A 13,208-nucleotide genomic window follows, 5' to 3' on the forward strand; every position below is an offset into this window, starting at 1 on the left:
CTCTTTTGCCAAAATTTCTTCTCTTCTCCTATTCCTTTACTTCAGTGTTAGTACCCTGTACTCTATCCATCATTCACCTCATCTAGTCTCAGGGTGTAAATCAAGGTATGAAAAATTCCTTAATAACAGAATTTAGCTGTCCTAAAGGAAAGGAGAATATTTCTCTCTTGAAAGACAGAGGAGAGATGATGGAATTTCAGCTCTTGTCTGGAAGTTTGAAAAAAGGAAAAACAAAATACATTCTCGTGAAAATGGTTTCATATGATCCTTTATTTTCCTGGAAAATTTATTGGCTGAAATGGTAAAAAAAAAATGAGTAGATTTCAGAGGAGGTGAAAAACTGTAATCAGATATGGTTTGAGCTTTCATATTGTATTTGTATCTTTTGGATAGGACTACGGTATATAAGTACATATGAGGGTCTTCAAAAGGTTCATGGAAAATGAAAGTAAAGTTTTTTGGTGCAAAAAATATTTAAGATGCATGCATAGTATTTTATTCATATACTTTTTGAAGCCTGTTTATAGACATGGATTTCAATTTTTTTCTACCAAAATAAGCTTCTTTTAATCCCATTTTCCATGAACTTTTTGAAATACTTTTTTTTTTTTTTTTTTTTTGACAGGCAGAGTGGACAATGAGAGAGAGAGACAGAGAGAAAGGTCTTCCTTTGCCGTTGGTTCACCCTCCAATGGCCGCTGCGGCCGGCGCACCGCGCTGATCCGATGGCAGGAGCCAGGTGCTTATCCTGGTCTCCCATGGGGTGCAGGGCCCAAGTACTTGGCCATCCTCCACTGCACTCCCTGGCCACAGCAGAGAGCTGGCCTGGAAGAGGGGCAACTGGGACAGAATCTGGCGCCCCGACCGGGACTAGAACCCAGTGTGCCGGCACCGCAAGGCGGAGGATTAGGCTAGTGAGCCGCGGTGCTGGCCTGAAATACTCTTGAATTCAAAAGTTATTACAAGTCATATGTTCATCCATAATCATGCTGAACAGATTCAAGTATTGTCTCAAAAGCAAGTGTAGCTGGGTTTTCACTAAATAAAACAGCACACACACACACACAGACACACACAAGCACGCACATGGAATATTGAGATCGGCTACTCAGATGAAAATTAAAGCTTCCATTTTGGGTTGACCATCTCCTTAAACCTTTGTAAAATGTTGATTTTTATTTTTTGGGCATAAGCAAAAGACTTACAAAGCCTGATTCTATAGTTTTGTTTTTTAATGTATATTGTCTGTCTTAAAAATCAAAGAATCAAAACTGTGACATCTCTTATGAGAAAGGCAGCATGCTATCTATATTTTATATCATGTATCTTTGTCATATTTTCATCACATGCAGTGATAATTTATGCCTAATAAGACAATCTTAGCACGAGAACTTGCCTTTCTTTCTAGTTCAATGGAAAGGTGTTGGTTAAAATCTGATGGATTTCAGACAGACAGGGTCTTTGTAAATGCACATGAGCCCACTACAGCAATGAGCTGACCTAGTTTCTTGTCCTCATTCTGATATCATTTCGATGAGCAATCTCCAAAAAGTTCATGAAAAATGAATATTATGAAAAAACTGTGGATTTCAAAAATTTTTCACCAACATTCATGAACTTTGTGAAATTCCATTGTATGTGTTTGTGGGTGAGTTGGACAAAGCTAATATTTTTTCTCCTGTAGGATTATGAGGAGTAAGGGGGAGGAGCTTTGAATATAAGAAAAGCGTGATAAATAGATGTGCCTAAAAAGCAAATAAAGTAAACATTGCCTAAGATTTTGTAGCTAGAGCAACTGAAGAGAGCTTGAGAGAAAGATGAGTGATTAAAGCACATCCAAATGAATAGCAAGTGATACCAATAACTGTGACTAAAAGAAAAAGCAAGCCTGTTCATATCTCCACATTGTACTCTGTGTGAATGCTACCCTTGGAGGTGTGAAATACTCAGGGGCGCTTTCTTGTGGAAGATGCCATCTGCACCCTCTAAATAAAGAATTCTTGGGTTTCTTGCTTGGAGTAGGGTCACTGGCTCACCTGCTCTTATAAGCACATATATCAAATTCTTTGAGGTGTTAGACACTGTAAGGAAGCAGTAAATTTAGGCTAATGAGAAAAATGATAGATTGAATAATTATTTTTAAAATTGCAGCATTTTTTAGTTTAGTCCAGATAGAAACTACTTGAGATTTTGCTGTCATTTTCAGCACACTAATTCCAGCTCCATGATTTTGTATCTAAAACTTTTGGGCTATCATATCTGTCCTAATCAAGAATCTACTTCTCCCCAGCTGGAGGTCCTGAGTGGAAATTTGAGTCAAAGATGGAAATTCAAAATTGAGCTTTCTAAAATGTAGGTTATTAGGCCATTGTTGTGGGCATAACGGGTTAAGCTACTGCCTGGCTACTCTGCTTCTTGTCCAGCTCTCTGCTAATACACTTGGGAAAGTAGTGGAAGATGGCCCAAGTACTTGGCCCCCTGCCAGCCTGGCTCAAACATGGCTGTTGTGGCCATTCAGGGAGTGAACCAACAGATGAAAGGTCTCTTTCTCTCTCTTGTCTCTGTGTCTTTCTCTCTCTCTTCCCTCTTTCTCTCTGTCTCCCTCCCCCACCTCTCTTTCCCTCTATTTCTTTTCTTTTTAATTAACTAAATAATTTTAAAATGTAGGTTCATTAGGACATGATGATTTGAAAATTCATAACAGATTCTATGTATTGAACCAGAACCATTTTCTCTTCCATACATCTATCCTATTAGAAATATTTTTTTCTATAATAATCCACTGAAAACAATCATGATGGTTCATGATTCATACTTTGTCTATCTTTGCCAAGAAAATGTCTCCACAGCCATTCTTTTATCAAAGACAAACAACAGGTAGGGACTGTGGCGATATGACATGCTGTTAATTCTACCAGAACTTGTAAATGACAATGTTCTTGTTTGAAAAATGAGAGGAAAATATCCAATGTCTTATCCCTTGTTTAGAAATGAAATTAACCAACACGTGAGCCTCCGAGTGACCACAGCTTATTAAGGCAGAAAGAAATTACCTATATTGTCTCACCCAGGAGTAAACCATTAAAAACTTCTTACCAAGTTATTAATAATCAAAGGTATTGGGAAAGGAATTTAAATTGGCAAACAAAAAAGCAGTCTGCACCCTAATGTTTATTGCAGCACAATTCACTATAGCCAAGACCTGGAACCAACCTAAATGCCCATCAACGGTAGACTGGATAAAGAAATTATGGGATATGTACTCTTTAGAATACTATACCACAGTAAGAAACAATGAAATCCAGTAATTTGCAACAAAATGGAGGAATCTGGAACACATCATGCTGAGTGAAATAAGCCAGTCCCAAAGGGACAAATACCATATGTTCTCCCTGATCGGTGACAACTGACTGAACACCAAAAAGGAAACCTCCTGAAGTGAAATGGACACTATGAGAAACGGTGACTTGATCAGCATAGCCCTGACTGTTAATGAACAACTTAATACATTATCCCTCTTAGTAGTTTTTTTTTGTCTGTTCTACTTAATATGACTGGTTTAATTCTGTAATTAATACACAGTTATTCTTAAGTGTTGAAATTTAACTGAAATGTGATCCCTGTTAAACATAAGAGTGGGAATAAGAGAGGGAAGAGATGTACAATTTGGGACATGCTCAAGCTGACTTGCCCCAAATGGTAGAGTTAGAAACACCAGGGGATTCCAATTCAATCCCATCAAGGTGGCATGTACCAATGCCATCTCACTAGTCCAAGTGATCAATTTCAGTTCACAGTTGGTCATAATGAAAGGACTAAGAGTCAAAGGGACCACATAAACAAGTCTAGTACCTGCTGATACTAACCGATAGAATAAATAAAGGGGAGAGTGATCCAACATGGGAAGCGAGATACTCAGCAGACTCATAGAATGGCAGATGTCCTAAACAGCACTCTAGCCTCAGAATCAGCCCTAAAGGCATTCGGATCTGGCTGAAAAGCCCATGAGAGTATTTCAGGCATGGAAAGCCAAGACACTCTGGCAAAAAAAAAAAAAAAAAAAAAAACAAAACTCTGTGAGCGAGATCCCAGTGGAAAGAACAGGTCTTCAAAGAAGGAGGTACCTTTCTCTGAAGGGAGGAGAGAACCTCCACTTTGACTATGACCTTGTCTAAACAAGATAAGAGTCGGAGAATTCAAAAGGCTTCCATAGCCTTGGAAACTCATGACTGGAGCATAGGGAGATTACTGATGCCATAAACAGGAGTGTCAATTTGTAAAGTCAACAACAGGAGTCACTGTGCACTTACTCCTCATGTAGGATCTCTGTCCTTAATGTGCTGTACATTGAGATTTAATGCTATAACGAGTACTCAAACAGTATATTTCACTTTGTGTTTCTATGGGGGTGCAAACTGTTGAAATCTTTACTTAATGTATACTAAACTGATCTTCTGTAAAAAAAAAAAAAAAGAAATTATCAATTCCCAACTTGACTCTCACTGGGATTAAACATGACAATAGGTCTGATCTGATTTCATCAACATTTAAAAAATTATCTATTATTTTTCACTTTATGCTTCTGTGTGGGAGCAAACTGTTGAAATCTTTACTTAATGTATGCTAAACTGATCTTCTGTATATAAAGAGAATCGAAAATGAATCTTGATGTGAATGGAAGGGGAGAAGGAGTGGGAAAGGGGAGGGTTGCAGGTAGGAGGGATGTTATGGGGGGGAAGCCATTGTAATCCATAAGCCATACTTTGGAAATTTATATTCATTAAATAAAAGTTAAAAAAAAAACAAAGGTATTGGGAAAGTCCAATGCATGTATCTTGTTAATCCTCCAAAAGTACCATCAAATGCAAGGTCTTTGAGAACAAATACTATCCCTTCCCCACACAGATAAACTTTAATATAACTTAGAATGCTGCCAAGTCCACTGTGGATGTTGGATTAGCATCAAGATATTAGGAACCAAAACAGTTTTATTAATAGAATGACAGATGTTCATTCACTAAATAAAAAACAGGGAAAGTCTATCATAAACCCATTGTCAACTATATAAACAACTTGCTATAATTATATCCAATTTAAATATTAGAGCAATTATACATATATAATATATAAAATATAAAATGTTGCAACTTCCTTTTGCTAAGTCATTTTACTACACAATTAAAAACAAGATATATTTATCCATATTTTATTGATTTTTCAAAATCATTTTTTATTTACAATTCAGATTGGTGAACTGTGCGGGGTTTGTGTAAACGAGCATGTTTATGCATGGCATAAAAAGGTGTGATTTGTTTGGGGCCGTCCATCCAGGACAGCAGTCTGCATCCTGCTTTGCCTCTAGTCCACTGTTCCACGCTGGGTGTGAGACAGTAACCCCAGCCTTCGTCCCATCATGCTAACTCATGCAAAGGAAGAAATGCCCACTCCCGGCATACCCATATAACCACACTCAGGATACTCCTTTGCCACAAGCATCTGAAAATGTGTCCACTGGTTTTCTCATTGCCATAAGTCTAAAGTCCTTGAATATTTGACATGTTTAATATTTTATTTGGTAGATAAGATAATCCTGTAGTTCTTGACCAGAGGTGACTTGTATCCTTCAGAAGACATTCGATAATGTCTGAGGACATGTGTGGTTGTCATGACAAGGAGCAGGGGTACAGTTAGCACCTGGTAGAATCCACAGATACGAGTGAACATCCCAGGATACACAGGAGACAACCTGCTGCAAAGAATTTTCTGGCTTGAAATGTAAATACTGTGAAGCTTGAACCAATCCATGTCTACCTGAGCTGCACTTTTACAGAAATGACTATTGCAAAAAGATACTCATGGTGACCTTGTCTGTGTGAAGGATTGGAAGTACTATGAGATAAGAACACACTGTAGCACTTCAGCTAGGGACTTGTTAAATGGTCTTAAGGCATTTCACACACAAGCAATGCTTTCCACTTGTCTCTCCCAGAGTAAAATAGAGTTGGAAGAAATGATGTCTTTATTCTTCTAAAGGTCAGAAGGACCTTGATTATCTCTTTGAAAAGAAAATTTATACTCATGGACAAGGCTATTCAAACTGTTTGTGGAAAATGGAATAAAAAGATAATTTTATGTTGCTGTAAAAAAATTTAAATCCAGGAACAGTTTTTTTTTTTTCATAATGCAAAGGTTTCATGAACCTTTTGAAGATCCTGCATATGCCTTGCAGCAGCTAGTCATTTAGTGGTTCCTAAAGCTAATAGAAGAGTAAAAAATGATACCTCTTATGTATTATTCTTTCACATTTAAGCATTCTTCTGGAAACAAAAGAATTGGGTCTCAGTTGATAGCTATGTCATTGTAAGACTTCTGCCAATACCAGGATACTTGTAACCACACTCAAATGCCTTAACTTGAGCTTATATTCCAAAATTGTGGTCAGAATAGGTATTAAGCATTTTGTAACTGTTTGGGGAATTTTAAAGGTTATTAAGTTCTGAATAACACACTCATGTTTTCCCACCAAGCTTTTCCCAGCAGTTGAATATATCTGGATCTTATTCTGGTTTTTTATTCTTTTTTTAGCTTCCTGAAATGACTCATGTTCAAACACGACGACCCTGGATGATGTTTCTCTTCCAGAACTTGGGATTGATCTTAGGTTGGCTTTCTCTCTTCCTCTTGGCTATATATGAACAAAATATTAAAATATAAGTGAGGATTCTCAAAATCCTGACAAAATGAATTTTTACAGTATCATTACTTTACTTTGGTTGTATTCTACTGATTTGTAAGTTTTTTTTATCTTAGTTATAGTATGTATCTTTTAGCTCATTAACTTATTAATTTAATAATGCAATTTTGGTTTTAGAAATATATCAAAGTCAGGCTATTCATAATTGAGATTTTGTGTTTTCAGCAACTTTATGGAATGTATGCTTTTTTTAGTAATTAGTAAATTCTGAATTAATTCTAATGACTTAAAAATATTGTTTTTGTAAGACAGATTGTTTGTTGTGTTTGAAATGAACAGATGCTGGTGGAGATAAAATCAGCTGCAACTTCTTTGATGTCAGTAATATACTTTTTTCTGTGAGATTATAAAGCATAAGCAAAGTAAATTACTAACAAATGCAATAAAGTTTAGTTGAATGTGGTGGTTCGTGTTCCCTTCTGTTCTGGAATGTCAGATTTTAATCCATCTCTTACAAAACCAGTGCAGTGTAGTTAACCTGCAGGCATTGCCCACTGGTTCAAGTGTGCTCATGAATAAGCAATGCTAGGAAGTCTAAAGATTACACATCAGCATTCTTGGTATCAGTCATCACACACAAAAACTTCTGGTCCAGGCCAGGAGAACTGGAACCAAAACACGAAGTTCAAAATTTTTTTAAATTGAGTCAAGCAGAAGATTAATGACTAAATGCTCACAGGTTATGTGACAGAGATTATTTGCCTAATAAATGAATATAATATTACTGAATAGTGAAATACATTTTGTGGTTTTTTTTTTCCCTGAGGAAACACAGAACCGTAAACAGGATTCAGAAGATAAACTTGTGAAATGAACAAGCAACATGAGTGATAACCTAGCTAAATCGTTCAGTTAGAAAATAACCTTGAGTTTAGTGATTTTCTTCTAGAAAATGGATGCCTATTCATTTTCTTGAACAGTTTTTACGATGTATCTTGACATGGGGAAAAGTTCGTTTTACTGCTAACTCCTTTCACAATGCTCAGCCAGACAGACACATTTGTCTTGTCTCTTACTCACCAATAGGTTGATTCTCTTTGCATGATCATTTTCAACCACGTTTCTCTGATTTCAAAATGAGACGGATTTCTTCTCCAGGTATCTTTAGAGCTTGATTTAAGAGTGCACCCATGTGTAGTGAAATAGTATTCACATAATGCATAACAGGATCAACTGGAAGGCTTGTCTCTGGCAAACACGTGTTGTCAGGATCCAACTCTGGAGTTTCTGATTCTGTGGCTCTAGGTAAAGCTTGGGGCTATGATTTTAAACAACTTCCAGGTGATGCGGATGCTGCTTCACCGCTCAGAGCATCACTGGTGTCCTAGAAGTCACGTGGACTTGACTTCAAGAAAGAGTGGGTTCACAACTCTGTTCTCTTAGAGATCTGTGCTTGGGAGTGAGTTGGTCACACTCCTTCAAGCCTCGTGCTAGATGTGAGTTCCAAAGCTGAAGCTCCCATCTCTTTGTCCCCTTGCCTTGTAGCATCGAATCAGTTCCAGAAGTTACTGTATAAGGAGTCCCTAGATGGGTAGTACTTTTGATTCATATTTGCCCTGTAAGGTGAGTAGATTCAACACAGCATTTTGTCCTTCTTTTGTTAGAGAAAAAAATTGTGGACAAACAAAAACTCCTTTGTTCAAAGTAGCACAATGGTGTAGAAGTCTCATTCAAGAAGTCCCTGGCACTGGCTGTGTTGGGGTTTCTACAACTAGGTCCTGATTTTGATATTAGGCCTTAATTTATGCCAGCTTAATTAGGAAAGCTCTGACAGATGACTTTGCTCCAAGATCACATTTAGAGAGGTTTCGAGCTGGCTAAATTAAAATTTTTGCTGTGAGCTGCTCCATCTATAACCTTCCATTTAGAGGCTAATTCAGTCCTCTGGAAAGGTTGGGAATAGGATATAGAGGGGCTTTAAGGGAGCTGGCTGTTGGAAGGATTTAGAGGAACATTCCCCAGTGATTCTTGCGCAAGCCTGTCACTAATGTGCCCTGACCTAACCATCCAGAGGTCACTTGCAGGAGGCACCCGGAGGGTAGTGTGATCAAGTGGCTCCTGGGAGCACCTTTCTAAGATCATCATTTCAATACTCTGGTTTCTCTTCAGATTGTATAAATCTTTCACCTTTCACTAAGATCATAATTTCCCCTCTTCTCTATCTTATCATTGACTTTTTGCTAATTCGTATTGAGTTCCAGACAGTCAACCAATAGCCTGAGAGGAACCTCCAGCCACAAGCATTCTTAGAATTGCTAGAAAAATCTATATTCCTCAGAATTGAGTGGTAGTAATAAGGAGATGATGACAACTATTTGTCTTCTAAATATGGGCTGAGTCTAAATTTGGAATGGCTGAACATGGTCATCCCTTTAACTGTCTTAGTTTTGTTTCTCACCGATCTTTGTGGGTGAATGGCATTTTCCTTGAAACCAGATTTCTTAATGGTAAAAGTATTTCTGTCTCCTAGGCCTAAATTTAGGATTACACTGTTTTCTACCTACCTGGCAACTTGTTTTTTCATCATTGAACAAGAAATATTAATGAGGAAAAATCCAAGAGCAAATTGTAACAGAAATCTGATGTGAATATTCATAATGCACTGACAGTCATTTTGAGGGAACAGGGATTTGAAGATTGTGGCTGTGATGCTGTGTACAGGACCTGGGAAGATGGTGCCATTGCTACACGCTCCACAGCAGCGGAGTCCAGTATGGCTGGGCCCATGAACTGTGGCCAGCACCAGCTTCCTACAACCTGTATTTGAAGGGGAGACTTTGCCTCCACTTATGAAATACACCTTGCAGGTATTGCGTGTTTACAACTTCCTTTCCTCTCCCACCAGACTAATCAGGTTTAGGCTCTTTTGTGGGCATTAAAATTTAGGCATGAAGGAGGTTTGATTGGTACAGAGGTACAGTTGCATTAGGAGGGTTAAATTTTGATGTTAAACAGCTTAGTAGAATAATTCTGGTTGACAACTAGCTGTGCATTTCAAAGTAGCTGGTAGAAAAGATTTTGAATGTTCCCAGTATGTGGAAGTGATACATGTTTCAGGTGATAGATACGCCAATTACTCTAATTCAATCATTACACATTGTAGGTGCCAAAATGTCACCCTGTACCCCATAAATATGTGTAATTATTGTGTGTCAATTAAAAATTAGAATTCAGGCTCTAAAATGGAATGTTGGCTTCAATCACAGCTATGCTACTTAATAGCTTGTAATTCTTTGAACAATAATTTCTTGCGTAAAACCATGCTAAAAATAGATCCCACCTCATAGGTTTGCGATGAGGTCAAGATGGAATACTGTTCAAGAAGCTGTTAGCTCAGTGCCTGGAAAATGCTAATAGCTCAATAAATGTTTAGTCATCACTGTATCACCACTGGTATCCCTTTCTTTCATCACAGCTTTGTGGTTTGATGCTCAGTGCTGTACCTTTCATGAATAAAATGTCTTTTCTTGGTGGAGAAGGAGGATCAAACCTTTTATGTGTCTGCAATCCCATGTGGAGCCCGCACACCAGGCCTCACCAGCCCTCAGAGCTGTCCTGCATGTTCTCCACCCTGACTCACTTTCAGAGTGGGAGAGGTGGCCTCTCTGGTTTGTTCCTTTCGGCCCATCCTTCCTGGAACAGGCTCTGTCCACAAGTCGTAATGCTTACTCAGTGCAAGTCCCTCTCTCTTATTCTTTCTCTCTCACAAGTGAAAACCTGTTATGTTCCACTCCAGTTACACTTCTAAGGTTGATAATAGAATCTGATCCAGAGGAACCTGTCTGAGGTCATGGTCATTGTCATGGCTTGATTTTAACTCAAGGGAGAACAAAAGGTGATCTGAACAATTCCCCCGGGAAGCAATGCACCTGCTGAGGAGATGAAAGGTGCTCAGAAAGAGTCTTCCCCATCAAGGTCAAGAAGGTGTCGACTTGCTGGAGACCTAGCCTGCTTCAGCAGGACCAGTGCCCTCTGACTGGGGCACACACAGCCTGCTCGCCCAGGGAAGACATTATCAACAGCCCAAGAGAGGAATGAAATTCTGACACATGCTGTGACATGGAGGAACCCTGAAGACACTGTGCTTTGTGCAAAAAATAAAAAAAAAGATACAAAGGACAAGTGGTGCATGATTTCATCTCTATGAGGTATCAAGAGTAGTCAAATTGCTGGACGTAAAAAATAGACGGACAGTTGTCAGAGACGGCAGGAAGAAGGAATGGGGAGTCCGTGTTTAATGGGTGCAGTGTATCCATTTGAGAAGATGAGAAGCTCTTGGCCCAGATGGGGGTGATGCTTGCACAGCAATGGAAATGTACTTAACACCACTGAACTGTGAATTTTAAAATGGCTCAAATGGTAAATGTTACTTCAAAAACTAAAAGCAAATGTGGGCCGGTGCCGCGGCTCACTAGGCTAATCCTCTGCCTAGCGGCGCTGGCACACTGGGTTCTAGTCCCGGTCAGGGTGCCGGATTCTGTCCTGGTTGCCCCTCTTCCAGGCCAGCTCTCTGCTGTGGCCAGGGAGTGCAGTGGAGGAGGGCCCAAGTACTTGGGCCCTGCACCCCATGGGAGACCAGGAGAAGCACCTGGCTCCTGGCTTCGGATTAGCGCGGTGCGCCAGCCGCAGCGCGGCCATTGGAGGGTGAACCAACAGCAAAGGAAGACCTTTCTCTCTATCTCTCTCTCTCTCACTGTCCACTCTGCCTGTCAAAAAAAAAAAAAAAAAAAAAAAAGTGTTCTTTGCAAACACCCACCAAAACTGGAGTAGCTATATTACATTCAGATGAAGTAAATATGAGAGTAAGGAAAATGATCAAGGATGAAGAGGGACATTACATAATGATTCAGGAATCATTTATCCAAGACATAACAATTATTTTCTTAAGATATATTTATTTACTTGAAATTCAGAATTACACAGAGAGAGGAAAGAGACACAGAGAGAGCTTCTATCTGCTGGTTCACTCCCCAGATGGCTGCACCAGCTAGGGCTGAACCGAGCCAGAGCCAGGCCAGAATCAGGAGCCAGGAGATTCATCCAGGCCTCCCATGTGGTTAGCAGGGGTCCAGACACTTGGGCCATCCTCCACTGCCTTTCCCCGACATATTAGCACAGAGCTGGATGAGAAGTGGAACAACCATATGGGATTGTGCTATTGCAGGTGGCAGCATAGCCCATTACATACAATGCTGGTCCGGGCATAATAATTCTTAGTGTGTTTGTGCCTACCAACAGAGTGACAAAATATGTAAGGCAAAATATAATAGAACTACAATGAGAGATAGATTAATCTATTATCACAGTTAAATATTTCAGCTGCCCTCTATCAATAGATGGAAGGAAGAAAATAAAATCCCAATTGACAGATCCAGCAGACCAGGAAAGACATAGCTGAATGGAAAAGCACCATCAATCAACTATTCGTAGACTAGTTCATCCAAAACCAGCAGAATATAGATTCTTCTCAAGCTTAGAACATTTACCAAGACAGACTGCATCTGAACCATAAGCATATTTTTATAAATTTAAACAAGTACTGTATAATTATTTCTAATAATAATGGAATTAAACTAGAAACAACAACAATAGAAAGATAACTGGAAACCTCCAAATAGCTGGAGATTAAGACATTTTCAAATAACACATTGGTCAAGGAAATAATCTCCGGAGAAGCTAAATGCGTTTTGACTAGATGGAGATTAAAATGCACTTATTAAAATGAATGAGATGTTATGAAAAGAGAACTTAGAAATTGTCCCCTTAAATAAAATATTAGAAAAGAAGAAAGGTCTGAAATAATCTATGCTTCTACTTAGGAAACTAGGGAAAGAAAAGCAAAATAAACCCAAAAGAAGTAGACAAGAAGAGGTAATAAAAATCAGAGCAGAAATCAATGGAATTTGAAAATGGGGAACCAATAGGTAAAATCAAAGAAACCAAAAACTGATTCTCAAAAATCTCAATGAATTGATAAACCTCTAGCCAGGCTAGCTAAGGAAAAGAAGGAGTAGACAGGGGCCGTCATTGTAAGGTAGTGGATTAAGCCATGGACTGAGATGCTGGCATCCCAAGTTGGCACCAGTTCAAGTCCCAGCTGCTCTACTTTTGATCCAGCTCCCTACTAATGTGCCTGGGAAAGCAGCAGAAGATGGCCCAAGTACTTAGGACCCCTGCACCCATAAGGGAGACCTGTAAGAAGCTTCTGCTCCTGGTTTCAGCCTGGGCCATCTCTGGCCGTTTCAGCCATTTGGAGAGTGAACCAGTGAATGGAAGCATTCTTTCTCTATATATATCTCTCACTGTAACTTTCTTTCAAATAAATAAATACACTTTTTTTTTGAAAAGACAATGATAAAAATTACTAATATACTAAGATGACCATCACTACTGGTTCCATGGATATTAAGATGGTAATAAAAAATATTATGAACAACTGTACTCACCAATTTGA

At 38.9% G+C, this 13,208-nt stretch overlaps 2 protein-coding genes across 7 annotated transcripts in view; both read left to right on the forward strand.

Moving 5' to 3' along the window:
• The window catches only part of SLC39A12 (solute carrier family 39 member 12), a 79,420-nt gene extending 69,925 nt beyond the window's left edge, over window positions 1-9,495 (forward strand). For all 4 annotated transcript variants that reach the window (XM_002717411.5, XM_008268293.4, XM_070055467.1 and 1 more), the window contains one exon: window positions 6,586-9,495. In XM_002717411.5, the coding sequence (XP_002717457.2) occupies window positions 6,586-6,714 (129 nt within the window). In that variant the 3' untranslated portion in view covers window positions 6,715-9,495. The remainder of the gene's footprint in view (window positions 1-6,585) is intronic.
• Window positions 9,496-9,516: 21 nt separating this feature from the next.
• The window catches only part of CACNB2 (calcium voltage-gated channel auxiliary subunit beta 2), a 510,382-nt gene continuing 506,690 nt past the window's right edge, over window positions 9,517-13,208 (forward strand). For 2 of the 3 annotated variants that reach the window (XM_051820339.2, XM_051820342.2), the window contains exon 1: window positions 9,518-9,561. The gene's annotated coding sequence lies outside the window, so the exon portion shown is untranslated. Of the gene's footprint in view, window positions 9,562-13,208 lie in introns of all 3 variants that reach the window. The other variant, XM_051820340.2, reaches the window with a different exon arrangement.

This window comes from Oryctolagus cuniculus, chromosome 13 (assembly GCF_964237555.1).
Source record: "Oryctolagus cuniculus chromosome 13, mOryCun1.1, whole genome shotgun sequence".
In the NCBI taxonomy this organism is placed as follows: Eukaryota; Metazoa; Chordata; class Mammalia; order Lagomorpha; family Leporidae; genus Oryctolagus; species Oryctolagus cuniculus.